A 25,926-nucleotide genomic window follows, 5' to 3' on the forward strand; every position below is an offset into this window, starting at 1 on the left:
TGTGTGTTGTATTGGGTCACAGTCTTTTTTGTAATATTATTATACTGAGCCTGAGCCTGTGGTGTTATTTTTGCCTTTCATATTTCATTGCATTACCTGTAACCAAGAGAACGGCATGAACTGAGTAGGTCTTCTTAACAATGCCCTCTACAAGCTTGAATCTCGAGGAGCCATCACTGCATGCAAATAGCTGAATCTATAAACAGTATAGCCTGCAGGACCTTGGGGGTGAATTCATGGTTATTTTGTATTATTTTTACATTTGAGTATTCGTTACAGTCACCGTACAGCACACATTGTACTTTATCCTTGCATCATTATTGAGAAATGGTATGCAGACATGTCTATGCTATGTCTATGTCCATGACTCTCCAGCTTCTTGTATGCATAATTAAGGTGGTTCCTTGTGAGTCCATTCATGGTGGAGCAGTAGAGACAAAATCCATTGCCACTGACCCCACCGTTCAAGTGAAAATAAAATTCAGTCACCCTTCATGCATAAATATAAATGTGGCAGCTGGTTATGATACGTAGTCTAAAGTGGGAAATATGAGGAAATGTTTTTGTTATGGTGATGAATTATGCCAAAATATGCTTGGGTTACATCTTGGGTTGCAACAGTACTGAACAACGTCTATATGAAAAAGATATTAGACCTATTATATAGTAACTGCATAAACTGCTGTAGCTGATTAGATTGGTGCTAATTATGCCACCATATTCTTTTAATTTAGCTGTACTAGTTGTTTCACTGTTCCTTCTGGTCCTTCTTAAATATCTTATTAGCTTAAATGTTGAATAAAAAAGTTTATAATTTCTAATAGCCTTTTTAAAATTTGGCTCTACGGTTTTACTGGTGTATTTCATCCATTGCAAACCTCAGAAAAGCAAAATACATATCATGATTCATGGAAATCTCTTCAAGGAAAGTGAGAGATTTGTGCCATAACTCTAACTCTTAGCCAAAGGAGCCCAAACTAAAGGACCTCAGACAGAATAGATCAAACAAGAATTGGGATTCAGAAGGAAACGCTCTACATGTCAGCCTCCTTCCTCTAACTGTGACGTGGGAGTTTCATGTGATGTGTGGCTTACATGTATGAATACTTGAGGCAGAGGAGAGAATGGAGAAGCATAGTAATCCAAGGCCATGTTGTTTGCACACTCTGATGTTGAGGCTGTCTCGCTTGGAGAGAAAGTCTGAATGAGGGGGAACAGAGACAAAGAACAAAGCATGGCTCTGCTCAGCCCCCCCAGAGAAACCTGTCAGTCTCCACGAGACTGAGAAAGCATGGAATAGATGTACACTCACGCACAGACAAAACACATTCACATGCTTGTCCACTCTTAAGGCGATGGGGCAGCCAAAAATCTGAGGCTTACAGTTTACAGCCTACGGTCACCAATTATTTCCAACCGCATGCCTGAAACATCACGTTGATTTGCATCAAGCCCTCTTGAGTTGTTAGGTCATTTCTAAGAGACCTGCTTCTGTGGTTTCTGTATGATATACTGTTATCTATAATAATGAACAAAAGTACAAAATTCAGTCATTACTACTGTCTCTTTTTTGACTGTACCACATATTTTTTGTTTATTTTTTAGTAAGTCACATGTACAAGCACAGCTTAACACCACCACCACATCAGTGTTACTGCAGTGCTGAGAATCCACCACCCAAATAGTAGCTGCTCTGTGAGGGTCCATGGGTTCCTGACCACTGAAGAACAGGGTAAAGGGGGGCTAACAAAGTATCAGAGAAACAGATGGACTACAGTCTGTAACTGTAGAACTACAAAGTGCACCTGTAGAGTAAGTGGAGCTGATACAATGGACAATGAGTGTAGAAACAGGGAAGTGGTCATAATGTTATTTGTAATATGGGTGTGTGTAAGTGTGTGTATGTGTCCAATAAAATTGCTTAAATAACGGAAATTAATAAACATACAGTTTTTTTGGCTTTTCCTGTTTCGTTTATTGAATATTATTGAATATTTGTTGCTGCCTGACTTGAGACACTGAACACATCTTTGCCGACTGACTGCGTTTTCCATAAAAGAGAAGTTGTGTAAATTGGATTTTTGGCCGAACTGACGCTTGAAGATTGACGCAGTGTTAGACCTGAAATAGTCAGCGACTGACCTCACAGGTCACTCTTTTTCTCACACCTAGCGAGGCCAGTGGAAATGGCAAAGCAGTTTTAAATACTTGACTCCGCGTGTAATGCGCTGATTAAGAGCGGGCCCACACGGGCCACCGAGGTGTCGGCGATGGCCCCCGGAGTTCAGCAATCATCTCTCCCTCAGTCACGCAAAGTGAAAGGATATGAAAAGCAATCACTCCCCTACATGGCTCTGAGATGTCCACTGTCACCTTTTTAAATATTCATAACCCTCAGATATGCTGTTAGAACAGTCAGCAACGCTGTCTCTCACACTCACTCTAACTGCATGTCTCTCTCTCAGCAGGCTCTGATCCCCCTACTTCTATCTCTCTCGCTCTCTCCTGCCCTCCCTCGCTGTTTTGACTGACTTCACTCTGGAGCTAATGAAAGCTTTAAGCCTGCTGGAGATGCGGAGGCTATTTACATTTTTATTGATTTCTAAAAGTACATTTAACAATGCTTATTATTTCCCTCAGTTTTTTTTTTCTTCTCTTTTAAGCCCCAGACGAGAATTTCCTCTATTCTGTTTACTTTGAGCAAAGTGTGCGGATATTTTTGTCAAGACGTTACTTTTTCTTTTGGTTCTCTTTTTTCTTTTCCTGCTTTTTTTTTCTCAGATCAAAGTGGAAACTGGGTCTGTCTTATGTAATTAAGACTACACATTAAAGAAAATAAACCCCTGTGCATTCTGTCTGAAGCCCCACTGGAGCTCGGAGTGGTTCATAATTAATGGAGAGCAAACACAGGCTGTTGAACACTGCGCGCGGTCCTCAGCGGATTCCCAGCGTCTCTCGCTCCTGCTGCCTGCATTATTCAGTGTCTCTCTGTTGTTAGCCAAACCTGCTGCCAGACTCACAAACCCGAGGCCATTCCAAAGCTGGGTGGTGGAAATCCAGGCGAGAGCAAGCTAATGGCTCTCCTGTGTCTTTACGGCGTGCTCCATCCAAGCTTTTACGCTTAATTGTTTGTCTTGCCATTAACCTTACAGGGAGTATTACATCTCCAGATGGATGAGCAAGCTCTGAGCTTCTGTATCATGAGTCATTCCACTTTATCTGATATTCACTGCCCATTCCTGCGTTACCTCAATCATGTCATGTGACGTGATACAAAAAAAGCATGCAAATTCCCCCTTATCACAAATGTATTCAACCAGCCAAGATGTGGCTGGTATAAACATTAGGGCTGTTATGGTTAAGCCCCATTTAGGGGTTCGCTCCTCGATTTTTGAGCCAGTTTGGAAAATTGTTCAGTCATCTTAGTAAAAAGATAATCAAAGAACACTCCATTCCTTTTATTTTAAGGTTCTTCTTTTAGAACATTGGTTGCAAAACAAACAAAACAACACAAGTTTAAAGTGCATATTTTGCTCGGATGCCTTGGACACCACAAATGTAATGAAATGTGATATTCTTTGAATTATTAAACCAAGTTTCAGTTCTAATATGCACACATTTGACTGCACACATCAGTTGAAATATGTTTTAATGCACCAATGTTCAGCTCATGATAATGCCCATGGAATAGTCCATTCTCTCACAGCTATTGCAGTGATAATATATACTGTAGGTTGATCGTTACTGAACCATGGATATTTGGTTCGAAACACCCCTAATAAACATGGCCAGTAGTGATGAGGCTACCTATAGAAAGGAAGTCGAGCAGCTGGCCTCCTGGTGCAGCAGCAACCACCTGCTGCTGAACATGCAAAAGACTGTAGGGATGAAGGCACAACCTCCCCTCCCAGCTCCCTCTGAGCATCAGTACCTCTGTAGATTCCGCTGTGCAGTCATTCAAGAACCATATCTAAGGGTCTGAAGTGGGAGAGGAACACGGTCTCTGTAGCCAAAAAAGTGCATTAGAGGATTTTCTTCCGCCTTCAGAGTCTGATGATCCAGTTCTACATCAAGTGCATCCTCACATCGTCCATCTCCCTCTGGTAGAAGGTTCAGGGCCATCAAAGCCAGCACAACCAGACATGCCAACAGCTTTTCCCCCAGAGCTGTAACATGGTGTAACCACTTAAAGCTTACAATGAAACCAAAGGGAGGTTCCCTTGCTGTATTATGTATTAATGACCATTTGAACAACTGCACAAATATTCACTTTTACGAATGTTCATATCATTTTGTACTATACTGCATATAATGTGTCTCCTCAGACCTTCATATGTATATATAATATTTATAATAAAACTACCATGCTGGTTTACATTAAAAGTAAAGTAATTTTTTTTTCTTCTCCTGTAAAGTTACCATTTTGGAGATACGAGGTCTTCTTCTAGCAACAGTAAATGATTCATGTGCTGCACTGAATCTAGATAAACAGGTCTAATTATGCTCTCTTTGTAATGAGTCATGTCATTTTTCAGTGCTTTGTTTTCAGCATGGGGCCAAATTTATTGTCATAATGCCCACCTCTAGTGTGAAGACCCTATATAATATAAAGTATCGGCACACCTACACATTTCACCTAGAGGAGATTTTATGGCATCCCATTCTAAATCCATTTGAATTCATTCGGAGTTTGCAGCAATATCAGCTTGCAATCTTCTGGGAAGCTTTCTACAAGATTTACAGTGTGTGGAATTTTTTCCCATTCACCCAGAATTTGTGATGTCAGACACTGATGTTAGACGAGAGGGCCTGGCTCACAATCTCTGTTCTAGTTCATCCCAAAGGTGTTTGATGGGGTAGAGGTGAGGACTGCAGACCAGTCAACTTCTTCCACACCAAACTCATCAGTCATGCCTTTATGGAGCTTCCTTTGTACACTGGGGGTCATTCATGCTGAAACAGAAAAGGATCTTCCCTAAACTGTTCCCATTCCCAAAAAGTAGGAAGCATGCAATTGTCCAAAATGTCTTGGTCTGCTGAGCGTTATGATTTTCCAAGTCCAACGCTTGAAAACAATCGCCAAACCCACACTCGTCCATCAGACTGACAGAGAAGTGTGATTCAACACTTAACGGAATACGTTTCCACTGCTCCAGAGTCCAGTGGCGGCGCTTTACACCACTACATCCGACACTTGACATTGCTTGTGCTTGGCAATATAAGGCTTGCATGCAGCTGTTCGGCAATGGAAACTCATGGAGCTCCCAGCGCAGTTTTTGTGCTGATGTTAAAGCCTGTGGAGGTTTGGACCTCTGCAATTATTGAGTCAGCAGAGCGTTGATGTTCATGCCCTATGTGCCTCAGCACTCAGCAATCTGATCTGTAACTTTATGTGGTCTGACACCTTGTGGTGTAGTTATTTTTCAATAATAATAATATGGGGCAGTCATGGGCTGGAGGTTAGCGAATCGTCCCTGTGACCGGAAGGTCACCAGTTCGATCCCCAGAGGTGACAGTATGTAACTGGGGTGTCCTTGAGCAAAGCACCTAACCTCAACTGCTCCCCGGGCTCTGCGAATAGGGCTGCCCACTGCTCCGGGCAAGTGTGCTCACTGCCCCCTAGTGTGTGTGTGTGTGTGTGTGTTTGTGTGCATTCATTAGTGTGTATGTGGTGTTTCACTTCACAGATAGGTTAAATGCAGGGGTGAAATTTCCCCATTGCGAGACTATTTAGGGTCACTTAATCTTAATAATAATCTTCACAGTTGATTGTGGAATATATAGGACAGAAGAAGTTTCACAAACTGACTTGTTGCAACAGTGGCATCCTCAAATTACACTGAGCTCTTCAGAACCTTTTCTCTCACAAATGTTTACAGAGGCAGACTGAGACTGCATGGCTCAGTGCTTGGTTTTTTACACCTGTGCTGATGGAACTGAAAGTAACACCTGAGTTTAATGATTAAGAGGCGTGTGCCAGTTTCTGGTCTTAGACATGCCAGTTGCACAGTGCTAACAGATGTACATAGGTGTGTTGCTTGTGTGTTGCACTGCAAAACAAAGGAAGCAAACCTAAGATACCAAACAGGTCTTGACTGATTGACTTTATTTGGAGTAAGAGGAAAGACTTTTGTGTAGACTCTCGCTTTAACATGTCTGTTTTCTCTCTCTTCTCTCACTCTCCTCTGACTAATAGCCCTAAACTCTGTTTCTTTCCGATGATTCAAGCCAACACTGCCATCAGACTATGAATTCATGTGTCGAGCGTGACTAACCTGAGGGTGCGTTTTTCATTCCTGCTGCTTGTTTCAGAAACTTTTTATCCACATCTTGTATCCACATCCATGAGTACTTGAATATGTATTTCAGGACACTAAATACGTTATCATTACCAGATTAAACTCAGTTTTAAAAAAATTGAATGTTTTAAATGGTAAATAATCAGTGGTCAGCTTGTCGTTTGCATGATAATAATGTATATTTTAATTTACCCAACTGATTACAAGTGGAGCCTGATGGGCAAACCCTTTTTAAGTGATACTTTTTAATCCCACAAACGGGGAAATTCCACCTCTGCATTTAACCCATCCATGAAGTGAAAAACCACATACACACTAGTGAACACACACACACTAGGGGGCAGTGAGCACACTTGCCCGTAGCGGTGGTCAGCCCTATCCACGGCACCTGGGGAGCAATTGGGGGTTAGGTGTCTTGCTCAAGGACACCTCAGTCATGCACTGTTGGCACTGGGGACTGAACCAGCAACCTTCCGGTCACAGGGCCAGTTCCCTAACCTCCAGCCCACGACTGCCCACTATTCAAAAGTTTGTAATCACTTCTCACATTAATGATTGCTGTTATTTTATTCAATAATACCTTATACAGACTCCACTCTGTGTGGAGTTTGCATGTTCTTCCCGTGTCTGCGTGGGTTTCCTCCGGGTTCTCCGGTTTCCTCCCACAGTCCAAAGACATGCAGTCAGGCCATTTGGTCATGCTAAATTACCCCTGGGTGTGAGTGTGTGAGTGACTGTCTGTGTCTGTCTGTCTGCCCTGCGATGGACTGGCGATCTGTCCAGGGTGTATCCTGCCTTCCGCCCGAAGACTGCTGGGATAGGCTCCAGCACCCCCCCGTGACCCTGACGGAGAAGCGGCTTAGAAAATGGATGGATGGATGGATGGATGGATGGATGGATGGATGGATGGATGGATGGATACCTTATACAGAGTAGATTGACATCCAGTAATCTGGTCATCAAAATGTATTTTAAATATAAATGTACTGTAGTTATATATTTAGAGTAATTTCTTGTCCCAGTTACCTGGTTGAGATTTGATCAACACTTTTTAAATACAAGGCATTCTGGATATTAATTTTATTATAACTATTCTCAGTTATTTAAAAAATCACCTACAGCTCTGTTAATCATTCTGAACATTATAAACATGTTTCATGTTTTACAGCTTACAACAAAAACTTGTATCACATTTTATTTTCATAGTGGTCTTTTTGCATATTTTGTTCTGACATTTTACAGAGGATTGGTGATACTATGTGCTTCAGTACTCAGTGCCCTTCTCTTTGAATTTATGAGCTCTACCACTTTTGTTGAGCTCTTGTTGCTTCTAGATGGTCCCATTTCACAGTAACAGCACTTACAGTTGACTGGGGCCGACCTAGCAGGGCAAAGATTTCTCTGACCTGCTGGGTCCTATGACAATCCTCATTTAAAGTCTGGCTGTGCAGTACAACTCATTCCACTGCCAGTGTTAGTCTATGACTGCATGGCATTTATACATAGCCTCTTAAACTTTTTGGAATCACCGGTGGTTCCAAAATGCACTTTGTCATATTCTTCATAACTTTTATATTTCATAAGCTACATTCAAAAAGTGTCATATGAGGCTGTAATTGTTTTGTTTCCAATCAAATAGATGGCTAATATAATTTTAAACCCTTATAATAGAAGAAGGTGAACTCACGTTTTTTATATACTGAAAGTCGACCCATTTTTACACAAATCTGGGCTATGAACTATAAATGGATAGCGTCTGTTCAGTGATCTACTCTGTAAAAATTATTTTTATAAAATAATACAAAGAGTGTCTAAGACTTTTGGCTTTCAGCAGTAAATTGTAAGCATGTAGCAATATGTGTGATCATTAAACATGTTCTGTTCATTTGAGGGGAGCTTTTACAAAAAATAAAACAAAACAAAAAAATTGCGTTTATTTCATGCAGTCACTGAATAGTTTGCCTTATGATTTGGTCATGTAAATTCAGATGGAAAAACCAAAGTATACCCTAGAGAATAAGAGGTTAATTTTGCACACTGTTGAGTTGTGTCCACATACTTTTGTCCACATGTTGAATTTTCATTTACAAAATAAAGAAAATGTTTTCCCCAAAAAAGTACTATGGGGTGTTTGAAAGTGTCTGTTGTTTTGCCTTCATTTGAGAACTTGAATGACTTGTATAAGTAGTCAGAATAGTTGGTAGATCACCCAATTATATAATCAATATTGTCAGCCCTAAATCGAGTTCACATGTTTCTGGCATTGAGTCTGCTGTGCAGTTTAAGGGCTGTTTGTGAACGGCAGATTCTTTCAGTGTGTGTTCTCCAGGGCTGACATACCAGAATGTTTGGTAATCACTCACTCGCAGTGCCTGACTGCAGGGCCTCTGTCTTTTACGTGTTCCCTCTCACTCTGCTTCCCTCCTCATTAACGTGCCTCTACACAGACACACACACACAGCATCCTCTCAGGCCTGTGCACACACTGCGTCTCTCTCTCTCTAAGTGCCGTGGCCCTGTGCTAGCCGCAGGGGACAAACACTAATCAACATAACTGAAGCTTCCAGACTCGAAACGCTGCACTTTGAGGACTTCACACTTTTTACTGCCTTCATTGGTTCATTTATGACCTGCAAAACAATGATATGAATACTCAATGATGTGCTTTAGCATGGCACGCTAGCCTGCTTAAAAAAATAGTAGAAGACCGAACAAGACAGAGAGTTCAAGTCTGAGATTTGAGGCTTGTATTGATTGCTTTTTCTTTGGACAGAAGGAGGGACATGCGAAGTGATCGCTGCGCACAGATGCTGTAACAAAAACAAGATCGAAGAGCGATCCCAGACTGTCAAGTGTTCCTGTTTACCGGGGAAAGTGGCAGGAACCACAAGAAATAAGCCCTCCTGTGTGGACGGTGAGTGAATCTAGCTGCTGGCTAAACATCACCACACCATTCAAGGCCCTTTTAAGACTATTTCTCAGACTCAGAATGAACAAATAGTTAATTGCGTCTACTGAGGATCAGTGGGAAGTGTGAGCTTTCAACAGAAGTCTAAAGTCGCATTAGTGCATCTCAAAGTGGTCATTTAGCTGCATCAGTTTTGAAATATTAATGACTACTTCTGAAGTATTTATAATGTTTTTCAATGAAGTGTCCACTCATTGTTTGGCCAAATTAAGTTTTTAGACTATTTTTAGAAATAACCACACTAACTCGAGTTTTAGAGTTGTCAGCTAAGTGTAGCATCACGATGCTTTATACCAAACAGTGCAATCACAACTTGTTTTGTGGAATATGTTCGCAAAGTTGCAGACCATATTCTGAAGGGAAGATGAGATAAAGTCACACAATATGGCCTGAGATTAATCACACTGTGAACAAATACTGAATGGTTTTTACTTAATTGTAATATTTTCTATGAGTAAGACTCATAACCTCATAACTCATAATCCGGTAACCTTCCGGTCACAAGGCCGGTTCCCTAACCTCCAGCCCAAGACTGCCTCCTACGGAGCATTCTACCAAAAACTGGCTCAAACACATTTCGGAATTAACATTGGACTAAAATCCTTTTGCTTTGAATGACTCTTAATTATGTTTATCACTACCAGTACAATAATGATGCCTCCAAATCTTACCAAAGGTTTCAGCAGTAAATGTTTCGGAAGTGAAACATTTGAACATTTGAACACACTGATTTGAACAGTTGCACAGACATCAAATCATAACATGTTTATTAAAAAAACAAAACAAAAACAAAACATTTGTGTTTCTGTGGTGACTGTTCTTAAGGTTACACACCAATTTTCAGACTTTGGGATACATTTATTTCAAAGCAATGGGATCTAACTGCTCACCATGTGGCCCTGAGGGACAGGGATGCAGCCTCACTTCCTGCTCTAAAATGCATGGGAGTACCTAAAATAAGGCTCCGCCTATGGACTAAATCTCTTTGTGTTTAAATAGTGAAATGAAATCATCTTTTATTTAAAAATGAAATTCATGAGGTGGTCATCATGACCGATTTTGTTTAGTGACACATCATCATTTTTGCTAAGTGTGTTCAGCCAGCATGATATCGAACATGGCTTCTGTCATGACAGATAACAGCAATGGATCCATAATGCTGTTATAATTATCATAAATAATAATAATACCATATCACGATGATGGTATTAAAAGCGATACATTATCATTAAAATAGTGCCCTTTGAGTGGATGTGCAGTGTGAACAGAAATCTAACCAGCCTCTCATTTAAGCAAATAGCAAAACATAAAATAACAAGAGCACCAATCACTATTGGGCAAAATAAAAAGAAATTAAAAACTAACAGTTAGTTACGTCAGAAATGCCATCACATTTATTTGGGCACTGAAAGGCTGAGAAACAGCATTACTTTAACAGCCTTTTTATAAAGGCTACAAAAACAAATACTATATTTTGCATATAGGCGCAAGAATGAATAATCTTTTTTTTTCATATATAGTTTAGGTATTAAATATGTTTGTTGTGGCAATAATTCCCACACTGAAGACACAGTACTCTGTGAGAAGAATCCTAATGTTTGATGTGTTTTACAGGCTTGTAGTTTAGGCAGAATGGAGGAGTGTTAGGGCTGTGCATGTGGGCTTGAAGTTTCTTGTCCCCACATGGGAGAGCAGAGTTCAATCCTAGCACAGACAAGCACTCATTAGGCTTGTTACTGTCTGTACTGTCAGTGTAACTGCGTTTCTCTGGCATGGGTGTATGAAGTAATTTGATCTTGCTCTTTACAATTGCAGTGACGATAAAAGTACGATTTATCATGCAGCCCTGCTCTGAATTGTACTTTGCCGTCTGGAAAAGTAATCAAATCAGATCCTATGTTGATGAAATGTGAGAGTTCCTGATGTAGTGAATCATTTTCTAAAAAATTATAATTGAATCAATCGAATATGATTGTGCTGAATGGTGAGATTTCAACATGTGCTGACCTGTTTGTTAACGCATCATAATATAACTGAATTTGGAGATTTTCATCCCAAAATTGAACAACGGACCGGTGACGATTAGTGGGCCTCAGACAACCAGCTTAAAGACTAGCAGACCAGGGCAGATGCAAAACTTAGAATAGGTACATAAAATAGAATAACATATAACAACCAAATAAATGCCTGTACCCTGTTACTGTTTTTGAAGTAATTAAATTAAAAGCCCCCTAAAATTCAAATATGTGCTAAAATTTTACTGCAGGACAGAATAAGCTGTTGCACATTTGCACTGTTATTAGAGAATTAATCATTTCGGTTATTACATTTTTTTTTCCAATACACAAAAACAAACAAGAACAGTGTAAAGAGCCCATATTCAACATTTTTCTTGGAATTAATGTTTTCCTTGAGGTCCACTTAGGATGTTTGTTTGTACCAAAAATTGTACCATTTTCCAAACTCTCTTCAACCCTCAGAATTAAACAGACTATTTTTGTAAGTCTGCCTTTCACATGCAAAAATACAAATGTCCTCTGTGCTGATTGCCCACCCTGAATTATACCTTATTTGAAAAGCACCCCAGGCCAAACAGTCAACTTGCAGAATATTTTCAGTGCTGCTGTAGACTGATAAGGAGGATGTATGCTAATGTACAGGTCTTTTGTGATGTCACTGAAATGATGATTTCAAAACTAGCTTTTTTTACAGCGTAATTTCATTATTTGGACAGAGTGAACTGGGAGTGAATGATACAATTGGAAATTTTAACAGTGTTTACACACTACATCAGGCTCTTTTATTGCAAAGAAATTCATTTTTCCACGACATGGGTCCTTTAAAGTTTTTTGCAGGTCTATATTTTATCAGAATTTTTTTGCACAATGGTGTGAGTTGGCCTCCAAAGACATTGGTGCCCAGGGCCCTTGTAAGGCCATGATCCATCCCTCGCTATAACTTTTAGGTTGAATAACGATATGAGGCACAATTTGCCAGCTAAGAAGTGACCCACCTGTCTAAAGCAGGGGGATGCAATCTTATCTGTGAAGGGCCAGTGTAACAAGGCAGAATAACTCAGATGCTCATAGATAAAAAGAGAAAGTGAGGCTTTAATGAATCACAGTCTAAAAAAACATAGTCAGAGAACAGGCAAAGGTCAAATTCAGAAATGACAAAACACACAAAAACACAAACATAACCTGGCAATCTGAGTCCAAGGAGCAAAGACAAAAAGGGCAGAAGTCAAAATATCAAAATACAGATGAAGAACTCTCAGTAGCTCTTAGTACAAGAAGCAATACCTCGCAACAAACTAATCTACAAGCCCAGGTTTTATACTAATACTAGAAAACAGGTGTAACAAGTTAATACTCTGGAGACATAGAGTGGTGATTGGAATGAAATGTAGGGCTGAAGATCACGTGAGCCCCCCTGGGGATTCTGGGAGATGGAGTCCTTAGAGAACTCTACGCCCGAGGGATGCATGACAGTCGGTGTGGCTGCAGATTTTCATTCCAAATGAAACTGGAACACATGATCAGTTGCTGAAGACTGACCTGTTGGTGAATCAAATGGACTCAAATGTGATCCTGCTAGTTTGGAATGACAATACTGACACTTTTAAAGATAAGATTGGACATGATTGGTCTAAATTCAGTCTAAAGCTCATACTGTGAACAAATTTCACTCAACTACATGAAAAGCCAAGTGTAAACACCCCCAGGACGCATTTTGAGCAGATTACATTCATCACATTCAGAGGCGTTTAAGACGGATCTTGGTGTGTTTTTTGTTATCTGTATATAATTTCATGAGCAGAAATGCGTCTGCCAAGTGCTGACTAACAGGTCAGAGGAAAAACAGCAAAAAGGAAGTTGAAGGATACGCCTGGCCAGTTAGTTAGTTAGCCCCGAACCAACAGCCTTTATGCTCTTCAGACTGATGAAAGCGGCCAAGCTGAGCTTGTCGACTGGTATCGCCACGGGAAAACATCACACACGGGTCAACAGAAGTAAAACAGAAACAACTATGTGTTGACTCGCATTTTAATGTGGGAAAAGGACGGATCTCATCTGATTCAAGTGAGGAAGTATAAATGGAATCTGGCCAAAATTTATCCAGATATGATCCAGACATAAAACACAAAAACTAAAAAGGCCATATAAAAAAAATCTCAGCAAATCTGTGGGCCAGCTGTGTTTTTATTTCAGTTTTACTTAACATTTTGCCGTGACCTGAATGGGCCATTGTTTATTCAAAACATGCCACACCTACACCAGCAAAATGGAGTTATGACATAACTGAAGTTTGAGGAAAGACCACGCCTAAACTCCTCCTACTCAATTCTAGCTTCCTATAAATACCAGTCCTTCACTCCTCCTACTCGTGACGAATTTCGCACCCCACCTCCTCCCCTTTCTCCTCAACCTTGTCCACGCCTGCAAATGATCTTTAATGGTGGTGGGGGGGGTCGACCTTCTTATGATCCGCAGAAGCTCTACTGAACTCTAGCCCAAAATTCCTCAGAGTTCCCCTCCTCTCATTATCTCACTTACCAAGGTGCGGTCTGTGTTCGCAAAATAGGCATTGAGCACTTTTACAAAAATAAATCTAAATAAAAATAAAGTGTTTTAGGTAGTCTTTCCTTTTTATATATCCGCTGGCCCATAGATTGTTGTTGAGTGTCAGAACACACACTATGTTGCAGTGCGTGCTGGGGACTGTAGGTAATCTCAGGGTGAAATGGGCTAGTAAGAATAAAAATTAAGATCATTTCACAGACAAATAGGACTGTGTCATGGGCCTGAATATTAATAAAGCACCTATAGCATTGAACTTATTTCACTAAAGGTAATATATTGATAGACTTTCCCTAAATATCTGTATTTCACATCACAAGCTTTATATAAATATGTAACAATCACTGCCAATAGAGCTACTTTCATGTTCAGATTGTAGCTATATAAACACTGCATTGCATGAGATATTTAGAGAGACTATATTATTAGGCTATTCACTTCCACTGACTGTTAAAACACATGCTAATTGTATACAGCTATCAAAATTATTAACATTTAAAATGGCATTATTATCATTGGGTTTTATGCCCCGGCATGTCATTATAACCGGTAACCTTATCGTTATTATGTAGTGAAATTATACTTTAAAATCGTTTGGCAGTGCTCATTTTATTAAATATTATCCACATGTATTAAGCGTTGTGACAGTGTGAGCTGTGGTCCATTGTTGCTGCGGTCAGGCTTTGAGTAGTGCCTGAACAGACACTGTCGCATCCGGAAATAAGGACAGCAAGTGTTTGAGAGTGTAGTGTTTGAGCAGGTCACTCTGAAAGTGTTCTGTCCCAGAAAACCCACAGATCCTCTGGGCCTCTCATTATTACCGCTCTGTCCTTATGACAAACGAGTGGCTCTGAGCTGCTCCTGCAAGGAGAACTTCAGCCTCGACCCTTCCAAGAAATACGGACCAAAGAAAAAAAAAAGCTGCTTACATTTTACTCACGCTTAACGAGCTGGACGGGACTCAAAATCCAGCACCGTCTGCTGTAACGCAATAACACTTACTGAGATTTCTTTGGCTTGTATGGGCTGATTTGGACTCTTACCTCTGCTTTAGTGCAGCTTTTCTGCTGCTGGGCAGTGTGGGTGGTTATAATTTCCAGTTAAGCTGAGATGATGGATGTATTGAAGTCTCACTGGTACCCATTAAAGCAGCTCAGCGATGCTGTCCTCCATCTCTTCTCAAAGACAGAGCAGGGCCAGATGCAGCTGATGCACAGCAATGTCTGGCATACTTAGGCTAGCGCCTCCATTGCCTGTCAAAGAAGAACATGACATCCAGGTCTATATGTTATGTATGAGGCGTTTTGTTTACTTTCTGAAGGATGAGAGTGCTCAATAAACTGAATTTTTATCAAAACAAGGAACTCTTGCCTGAGGTGATGCTGCAATTGATTTTACTTTTTTTTTTCTTTGTAACCTTGGCCGTGCTGAACCAGCAAAGGCTCGCTGGATGAGCAGAAAATAGTGTTTTTTTATTTTGAAAGAAGTTTACAGTTTTAAGCACAGAGAAGAAGCCAGCATGCAGATCAAAGGTCTTATTGTGGAGAGCACAAATAAAGTTAAGTGTACACCGATGAGGCAAAACATTATTCTTGTTTCTACGCTCATTGTCCATTTTATCAGCTCCACTAACTGTATAGCTGCACTTTGTAGTTCTACAGTTACAGACTGTAGTCCATCTGTTTCTCTGGTACTTTGTTTGCCCCCTTTTACCCTGTTCTTCAGTGCTCAGGATCCCCATGGACACTCACAGAGTACAATTAGAGTGGTGGATCATCATAAAAATAAAGCTAGTTCAAGTCCAGCTACTTGATTTTAGGCCAGATTCATAAAATGCACAGCCAGATTTACCATGACGTTAAAAGCGATTCGAGTGGACGCAACACATTCGATCATTCATATTCATACTGCTTGTTCGATGTGAGGCGTGGCCACACTAATTCACAACACAACGTAGGCTTGCAGAAAATAAAGCCTGAATCGCTCTGATGGTCATTTTCCTGCTGAGAAGCCGAAGAGGATTAAATTAGATCTTCTGCAGTGTTTCCAAACATGTTTTTTTCACACATGCAACAAATGACAGCTAATTAAGCAGTACATTGTTTGGTCTGAACATCATGGCAGACCCTCCAACTGCTGTTGCCTTATTCTCATTGTGTTGCAGTCGTAGCGACAACATTAAAGAGCACCGGTAAATGCTTACAATAGCAGTAGTGACAGAATTTTCCAACTTTAGCCAACTCTTTACAAACACAGTCATTTTAAATGTAGAGATTGTATCACTGACATTCTTTAAATTTTGATTCACTTCGTAAAATATAGTGATATTTTAATACAATTACTAGTCATGTAGTAATTCTTGGTGACTTTACCTGTGAAAGCTGTTACGCACGAAATGTCATCATAAATAAAGGACAAAAAATGCAAAATGTTCAGAGGCAATTCTTGCCCACTAGAACTACACACACCAGACGCAGCATGATTTTTTTTTTTTGCCTAGTTGTCCGCACTGCAAAAAAACAGGCAGAATGTAGATGGGCACTCTTTGCCCTAGGCAAAGATAGGCAGCCAGCTAGGGCTCCCATGAGCCAAGAGCCCTATTGAAATAGAAATTAGAAATACTGTGTGTGTTCATGTTAAGTAACCTATTCTAAAATGTACATAAATTTTAAGAATAGCTGTTATTTGCGATTATAGATGTATAGATGTTGTTGTGGAGCCTAAGTCCTTTCCCAGCCCACCCCCTGGTCATAATGCACTATTGCATGTAATGAATCGACTGCAGAAAGACAGACTGGTATGATGAAGACAATGAAGCGATAATCTACATTATGAAGAGCAGGTTCTTCTGACTGTCTTGAGAAAATCAAGCGAAGTCAGCAGCAAAGGTACAAAGCTAAAGAAGAAAGCTAGAAAGCTGAAAAAAGCTTCATTTTTTTAGCCAGAGTAAAGTGCTGAACATGCGCAGTAGATTGTATATCATGGTAGTGTTAACATTGTATTGTTACTTACAAATGAATCCATTACAAGTTTCTTCTCTTAAAATTCTCATTACTTTATTTCTGCATTAATTGTACCAAGTTATCTCACTATGCTGAGGCATATTTGTTAAAAACAGCCAATATAGTGATTTCACATAATACAATTAAGATACAATTAAAATTCATGACATGAGTAAAATAATTTGATCATATTTACATCAATCTCAACATGGGAAATATGAAATATTGAATGGATTTAAGATTTGTTTTCTGCAGTGTAGACGGTTGCGCAACTTCAGAGACCACTAATTCCAAAATGTGCTTCCAGGGCATCCCATTCCTCTCTTTGGCCTTGGGCCCCAGAATCACTAAATCCGACCCTGAGAGTATAAATCAAAAGGTCCTTTGCTTCTCACTAACAGGCAATCTGCAGCATTGTGCAGCATGCTGTCTGCCCTGGAAACGCCTCTGCTCAGATCTCCGTAACTCGGTTTGAGCTGATTTCGGAGATGAAGCTCCACGCGAGACCCTCACACAAACAGGCAGAACGTCTTCAAGTGCAAATGGAAATTGTTTGCTCCTAAGAGATCGGATAAACATTGACACTGGGCTACTGTCCACTTTGGAAAAGTGAGAGCGGCATAAAGAGCTTTGTTGCTTCATTCAGTGCTTCTATGTATAACTCAATGTTTGTTGCACTGTTTGAGCTGTTTTTCGAAACTGAAAATCCTTTTGACGTTTGTGAAAATGTTCCAGTTCCATCTAATTCATTGGGTCATCATCCTGCCAACACCAGAGATGACGTATTGGTCAGAGGGTTCACATCACCTGCGAAAGTGGGCAAAAATCAAACAGCAGGTGAATAAAATAATGGTGCATTTTTGCCGACCAAAAAACGCCTTTGCTGTGCAAGATATCAGTTATACACATGTTCAAACATCACTGTCATCCAAACTATTTGCACAAGTAAATTATGCGAATAAATTGTGCTCGGTGTGTAAAGACCTTAAGGGTGCTGAATTGTTCATGGGCTGATGACAAGGGATGTAACAATATGTAAATTGTTTGGTACATGATGATGTTTTTGCATCATGACACATTTGTGATGCATGATTTAAAAAGAAATGCTAACATAACCTTCACATTTATTCACTTGTTTTCTGCTAATTCCTAAATGTTCTCTTTTTTGTGATTCCTACTGTTGTCCCAAAAACTCGGTATAAAATATGGCTCTTACTTTCTGACTGGAATGAGTTGGGATTTTTCTAACATGCCTCAGTCTCACCAAACAACCTACAGAATCCAGGACTCTACAAACGAGTGGTGGCACAAACCACCAAATATAAACACCCCTGCGGAGTGAGTTATTCGTTTCCCTCGTTTAGAACCATCACTCATTGCAAGTTTGTGCAATAGGGATTTTAACTAAGCCACTCTGAATAGTAGATCAAATCAACCCGAGAGTCAGCCGAATACGAGCTTCAGTGAAAGGTGTACAACAAGGTTCATTTCTTTTTTCATCCTCACAACTTTTCTTTGTTCAAAATTTTCCAAAGTTCTAAAACTTGCCAAGTTTAAATGAAATAAATACCAGATTTTCAGTGCAGTCTTAGACCTCCGGACTCCACCATATACAAGCTGTTGCTGTGAAACTGCAAACTAGACCAAACTATTGGTCACTTTAGACTCGAGCACAACAGCAGTTGGCCTGCAACCTTAGTTAAAATCCTTATTATCCCATTGTTACGATCTCACCGTCTGAATGTTGAGCTAAAAATGCTTTCAGCATTCAGAGCACATCATTTATAAATCATCTCTCACTGTGTGAGATCACTCTTTCCCTGCGTATAATGGCCTCGGTCCACGCCATCTGAAAATGATCATGCTTTTACAGAGCAAAGTGAGTGAAATTGATAGCTTTTTACAAGGTTTACAATGTCTGCTCTTTTGACAAGCCCCTGAAATGAACCATGTGCTTAAATTGTATTTATGTCAATTTCCCTCTATTATTGGCAGCAAATCGGCCTGAATTACAAGCATGCGATATTAGCTTCTTGATGGTGCAGGATGAAATGAATTCAAATGAACAAATGGAGCATTTTGCTTGAATACAGGCCTTTTCACAATGCAGCATGCATTGCATAGAGCGACACGACTTTTCAGAAGTCTGATATCACAAGATAAATGCAGCCAATATTTTTTTTTTGTCTGTAACTCACTAAGATGAATGTTGTTAGTGATGTGTGTAGATGAACACGAACATGTGCTGTGCTGAAGTTTTAGGCACCTCAGAAAATTATATTTTAAAAGCTGTTAATAGCAGTTTTGTTTAAACAAACTATAATATTACTATAAATACAAATAACTTTAATACAGTCACTTGGAATATAACGTATGTCAGTAAGTGTCCTTGAGACAGGCCAGTATTATTGGTAGCAGTCATCCAGTGTCTGGTTTGGCTAATCAGTCAAGTGTGCTTCTGGTGGATTTGAACAAATCCAGGTGATGACTGGGGGGCATCGAGAAGAAATTTGGAACAGAACTTGTGCTTGTTTGCATTCATTCTGAAATGAAATGGTATTTTTTACTGGAAAAAAGCTCACTTACTTTGCCAGATGAATGGTTTTTAATAATTTGCTAAGGTGCTTTACACAGTACTGTGTACGTCTATGTGTTAATACGGTCATCTACAAATATGTAGATGCTCATATTATGGTTTGGAAGTGAAGTTTACTTGTCCTTTACAGGGTTCTGCACATTTAAATGCACAATTACTGTTTACTTGCTGAACTTAACACAGTAAACAAAAACAAAACATGTGGCCTGAACATAAGCTATGGCACATTTTATATATATTTTTCCCCCAATTTCTTAAACTATGAGCAAATCAATACAAATTTTACACTAATATTTTCTGAAAAATCGCCTATTTGTTTGTAGAGGTTGTGTTAACTTATTTTTACTTTATCCCTTTACAGGCCAGTGGGCCCAAAGTTTTATTACACTTCTATGACCGCAGAATAGCTCCATTAGTTTGCATTGAAGTCTCTGTAGTTACTGTATAATAAGCCGTTGTATGAAATAAACCTTGAATGTTAACAGGTTAAAAATCAACAAAGCATTATTTGACTTACATGCAGTTGCATACAGATGTAATGTATCCCCTGTATTTCTCCTATGACATTCCTTGTCATGGTTTCTTGTCCCCAGTTTGTATATAAGTAGCTTTGTTCCTTGTCTGGTCTTGAGTCTTCATGTTAGTTAAGTGCTCTATGTCAGTTTGTTCCATGCTACATGTTCCTTGCGCTCTTTATCGTTAGTGCTTTCTTTGTTCTTAAGAAATTTGTTTTGGAAAATCCCAACAAGGCTCTGCCTCTAACACCTTGCTATGTCAGGACAATATGTATTATGTCGTCACTGTTGGAACAAAACTTTGCATCTCCAACACTTGCTATTTTCGTGGTGTAAAAATTCCATGACATGGACCAATAAAAAGGGTCCAAAATGAAAATAATCAATAATAATACTTTTTTTTTGTAAAGACACTTTTTTAAGATATGAATTCTTGTTTTGACTGCAACAATATGTATATAAATATATAAACAATATATCAAAAAAATTCATTCGATTTCAAAGTGCCATGTTTTTACAACCGTGAGGCGCCTAGGAACCAATTACACACAAATTGAAAGAGGAGGTCAAAGAGTTTCTGACTGGCTCCCTTCCGTCTGTGAGGAGATAAGACCCCTGAGCAGAAAGCATTCTGTGTTCTCCACTTCAATAAGAGTGAATCCCTCATAACTGTGCACTGTGATTTTTGTGGGCAGTGAAGCTCCAACAGCTCAGAGCGTTCATCGTTGGTTCCACAGCACTGGATGATCTCCGAAACCGCATTGAAAAAGCCGTGAGTGCAGCGACACCCGACACGCTCAATCCAGTATGGGATGAATTTGACTATGGCGTTGATGTCCGTACAGCTGGAGAAGGTCCAGACTGAGCACTTGTAAAATTATGTAATAAACTTTATGCTCATTTAAACCATTTACAGTTCACTGCATTATTCTGTAATGATTTACAAAAGAAATAAACCTCCTTGTTTCTACACTCATTGTCGCACTTACAGACTGTAGTCCATCTGTTTCTCTCCAGTATTTGTTAGACACCTTTTAACCTGTTCTTCAATGAAATAGGAGGTATGATCAGGACAGCTTTGGTAACACATTCTCTCATTTCTGTCTCATCCTCAGACCTGTATTTTTACAGTGCCTGGCAAGTCAGAACAAATCAGATTGCTCATCGGATAAAAAACTGTTTTAATGAAAAAAGGGAGATCCAAACTCACAGTGATTAAACAGGTGAAGAGAGAACGAACAAAAGCCTAAAGGGACATCCAGCAAAAGGTCAAAAACACAAGCAGAGTCAAACACCAGAAAAGACAGTACAAAAAGGGCAAAAATGGAGTCAAAAGAACAAAATCAGCTGAAAAATACAAGAGGACAGGCAGTTAAGCATCGCAGGTAAACTGGAGCCATACTTCACGAAGAAGTGAGGACAAAGGAACAGTATACATTGGGGTGGGTGCAGGTGAGGAGAATCAGTAATCAGGCAAAGCTGATCTGGGATAGGCTGATGTCTGAGAGCTGTGAGTCATGTGATCGTCTTCTGACATCTGTGAGTACAAGTGACTGAGAAGAAGCAGCAGAGTCAGAGGGAGGCATGATTGTAGTGTAATGGTGGCAGTCATTAAGTGGCCCGTATTAGTCCCACAACAGGGAAATTTACCTCCACATTTTACCCATCCATGCAGTGAAACACCACATACACACTAGTGAACACACACACTAGGGGGCAGTGAACACACTTGCCCAGAGCGGTGGGCAGCCCTATCCATGGCGCCCGAGGAGCAGCTGGGGGTTAGGCGTCTTGCTCAAGGGCCCTTCAGTCACGTGCTGTCTGTTCAGGGGATCAAACCAGTGACCTTCCGGTCACAAGGCTAGTTCCCTAACCTCCAGCCCACAACTGCCCCTGTGTTGCATTTGTATGATATACAGTTGTATGCAATAGTTTGGTTGCCTCTGGTCTGATATGTTAAGTGAAAATAAGTGAATACATCCTCAACAGAGTACACTTACAATGTATCTGCTAAATTCAACATATTGGAGAAAGAAAACTGTGAATGTGGCCTGAGTAAAAGTCGTGCTACATTTGTTTGGCATTTTTTACTTTGTTTTTTTTATTATTTATTTAACACAATAAGCTCAGCAAATAAATAAAAAATGTATGCACTAAAATATGCACTTCAAATATTTAAGCTTGTACCCAGTAGTGGATGTGTTCACTTATGTTCACTTAGAACATTATCAAAACATTATTTGACCAGGGGTGTTTTTACTTTTGCATGTAGCTGTAGTTTTAAACATTTCTTCTCAGAATACAGCCAGTGGCCAGTGGCTACTATTATGATTCAATGGAATTGAAATTTTTTTTTTGGACTGGCTCCTAGTAACTCTCTGTTCAGTATTATTATGATATTCTTGCTTTACCTGTTCCTTTAATTGTGAAGAGCATGCTCTGTGTTGCGGCGCTGAAGTCCTGGCTCTGTGTTTATGAGCTCTCTCTCTCAGCCTCTATAGTAATTGGGAAGTGGTGGTGTGAGATGGAGCCATGTCTGGAGGGAGAGGAATGCAAGACTCTGCCAGACAACTCCGGCTGGATGTGCTACTCTGGGAACAAGATCAAAACCACCAGGGTGAGTGGTAGTTCACCTGCATGCATTAACCAAGAGAGGTGATTCCAAACATATAATCATATGATATGCTTATTTGGAGCACACCAAACCATTGGCAGCTCATTATACTGCTTCTACAATATATTCAACTGAACAGTATATATATATATATATATATATATATATATATCGCTGCTGTCGGATCAAAACCTCATATCTCCAAAATGGTACGTTTCTTTTGCTCCATTCATCATGAAATTTACACACAATATAAAGGGTGACAAGCAATTTAAAATTATGTAAAAAACTGAAAAATGTCAAAAGTGGAGATACGAGGTTTTGTCCCGACAACGATATATATATATATATATATATATATATATATATATATATATCGTTGTCGGGACAAAACCTCTATATATATTTATATAATATGTGTGGAGAGAGAGATTTTTCACAAGAGGTTGTTCACAAACACTGTATCACTCCGCTGAGATGCTGTTGCTAATCAACGACTTTGACAGCTGTAGGAGACGCTCAAGCTATTTGAACATTTTACTTTGCAACAGATACTTTTAAGATCACTTTTGACCGATAGCCGATTTGGTCAGACTCTGAAGATGAGACGACACTAAATTCCCAAACTGTCGTCACCACTGAGCAGCTTTTCAGTCGGCAGCTGTGAGAGAAGAACAGCTAAACAACCTGGAATCAGCCAGAAATAAACCCAATACCATTCACCAAACATGTAGTCTGATCTTCCGAGTCTGACCAAATCAGACTGAGCCGTAAAACTGACACAGTAGAAAACAGAGAAGCTGCTGATGACAGTTTGGGAATTTAGCATAAGGAGCTGGAGAACCAACTGCTGGCTGTGTAGCAAGTGGGCAGAGCTTGTTACTCTGATGTAGCAACAAGCTGCTTGATAAGAAACTATAATTTGGCGGAAGGAATTGCTACCATTAAAATATTTATATGCATCTTTCAAGGCCCAATTTTTTAATTTCTTACTTTATTTATTTGCCCGTTGTATAAAAGCAATAGAACACTTGAGGTCATGTGTTATTGAGAAATAACATACGACACCAGTGATGTTATTTGGCGATAACACACTCCCTCTCATGTTCTATGGCTAAAATATTGCTGTTGTTGGAAAAAAAGTCTTGTACCTCCAAAATGGTAACTTTACAGTAGAAGGAAAACATACTTTAGTGTTAAAGTAAGCCGATGGAACCAGATGTTTTTCCAAGTCTTTTTGGGCCGTTTCTTTTGGTCCATTCATCATGAAATTTACACACAATGTAACTGCATTTTCAAATTTGATCAAAAACTGAAAAATGTCAAAAATGGAGATACATGGTTTTCTTAAATATATAACATGCCATACTTTAAACGTTATATCCTAACATTTGTTTGCTATCTTTGTGTGTGTTTTTCAGAACACTCATCCGTACACATCCTTGTAGCAATGGGTTCAGTCAAGTGCAAAACGTGATAACAAAGGTTTGTTTATTCTTGCCTTCTGTACTCTATTAATTCATGCCCAGTTACTTGGCAACTTCGATGAGTATGAAGGTCTGACTGTGATGTAACCTGTGTATTAATGTGTACAATTTTTACAAAATATTTATGTGAGGTTTACCCCACAGTTTTTCCACTTGTATTACTGCACATGAGCCTTTTCACTTTATATCTACACTGTGTGCACAATTATTAGGCAAATGAGTATTTTGACCATATTATCATTTTTAGGCATATTTTCTACCTCCAATCTGGATAAACTTGAATGCTTAATGGATTTAAGCATAGCAGGTGATGTGTATCTGTGTAATGAGGGAGGGTGTGGCCTAAGGAGGTCAACACCCTATATCAAGGTGTGCATAATTATTAGGCAGCTTTTTTCTTTCGGCAAAATGGGCCAAAAAAGAGATTGAACTGACTCTGAAAAGTTAAAAATGACCAAAGGTCTCTCAGAGGGATGCAGAACTCTTGAAATTGCTAAGATATTGGGGCGTGATCACAGAACCATCAAACGTTTTGTTGTAAATAGTCAACAGGGTCGCAGGAAACGTGCCGAGAAAAAAAGACGCAAAAAATCACTGCCAAGGTTTTGAGAAGAATCAAGCGTGAAGGTACCAGGAACCCATTATCTCCCAGTTCTGTCATATTCCAGAACTGCAACCTAGCTGGAGTATCAAGAAGTACAAGATGTTCAGTGCTCAGAGACGTGGCCAAGGTAAGGAAGGCTGAGATCCACCACCACTGAACAAGACACATAAGCTGAAGTGTCTAGATGGGTCCAAGAAGAATCTGAAGACAGATTTTTCAAAGGTTTTATGGACTGATTAAATGAGAGTGGCTCTTGACGGACCAGATGGATGGGCCCGTGGCTGGATCAGTAACGGGACAGAGCTCCACTTCGAGTCAGACGCCAGCAAGGTGGAGGTGGGGTACTGGTATGGGCTGGTATTATTAAAGATGAGCTGGTTGGACCTTTCCGTGTTGAAGATGGGCTCAAAATCAACTCCCAAGCCTACTGACAGTTTTTAGAAGACACTTTCTTTAAGCAGTGGTACAGAAAGAATCTGGATCTTTCAAAAAGATGATGATTTTTATGCAGGACATGCTCCATCACATGCGTCCACGTACTCCTCTGCATGGCTCGCCAGTAAAGGCGTTAAAGATGAAAAACTTATGACGTGGCCCCTTTCCTCACCTGACCTGAACCCAACTGAGAACTTGTGGGCAATTCTTAAACGGGAGATTTACAGTGAAGGAAAACAGTACACCTCTCTGAACAGTGTCTGGGAGGCTGTGGCTGCTGCTGCACAAAAAGTTGGAAGGTTTATCACTGTTATTGAAAAGAAGGGTGGCTATACTGGTCACTGATTTTTTTTTTTATTTCTCAGAAATGTTCATTGGAAAGCTTTGAGTTGTTTGTTTATAATTCTCGCTTGAACAGATGAAAATAAAAAAGTGAGATGGGAAAATGTTTGTTTTTCATTTAGCTGCGTAATAATTCTGCACCATTAATAAATGTGCACATATAGATATTCTCCTAAGAAAGCCAAAACCTCACTTTATTTTTCTTAAACATTCATGTTTGAGGTTTATTAATATTTTGGATTAGCCGAGAGCGCTGTAGTTGGTCATTAATAAAAATAATCCTCAAAAATAAGACTTGACTAATAATTGTGCACACAGTGTATATCGATACAAATGATTTTTACATTTAAGGCCTTACACAGCATTTGATGGGCCACACAGAATCCAAAAAATATTAAACCATAGTTTTTAATGAAGGTGCACCCACCAGTGTTAATGTGCGGCAGCTCTTGACAGTTCTTTGCACTGGTCAAGTTCTCTGTAT

General features: G+C 39.7%; 1 protein-coding gene across 3 annotated transcripts in view; it reads left to right on the plus strand.

The window, feature by feature from the left end:
• Positions 1-25,926, plus strand: part of tafa1a (TAFA chemokine like family member 1a) — an 84,410-nt gene that overhangs the window by 56,207 nt on the left and 2,277 nt on the right. For 2 of the 3 annotated variants that reach the window (XM_017712712.2, XM_037541067.1), the window contains exons 3-5: positions 9,073-9,213; positions 22,453-22,577; positions 23,996-24,059. In XM_017712712.2, coding sequence (XP_017568201.1) covers positions 9,073-9,213; positions 22,453-22,577; positions 23,996-24,022 — 293 coding nt within the window. In that variant the 3' untranslated portion in view covers positions 24,023-24,059. The remainder of the gene's footprint in view (positions 1-9,072; positions 9,214-22,452; positions 22,578-23,995; positions 24,060-25,926) is intronic. The other variant, XM_037541068.1, reaches the window with a different exon arrangement.

This window comes from Pygocentrus nattereri, chromosome 9 (genome assembly GCF_015220715.1).
Source record: "Pygocentrus nattereri isolate fPygNat1 chromosome 9, fPygNat1.pri, whole genome shotgun sequence".
Classification (NCBI taxonomy): domain Eukaryota; kingdom Metazoa; phylum Chordata; class Actinopteri; order Characiformes; family Serrasalmidae; genus Pygocentrus; species Pygocentrus nattereri.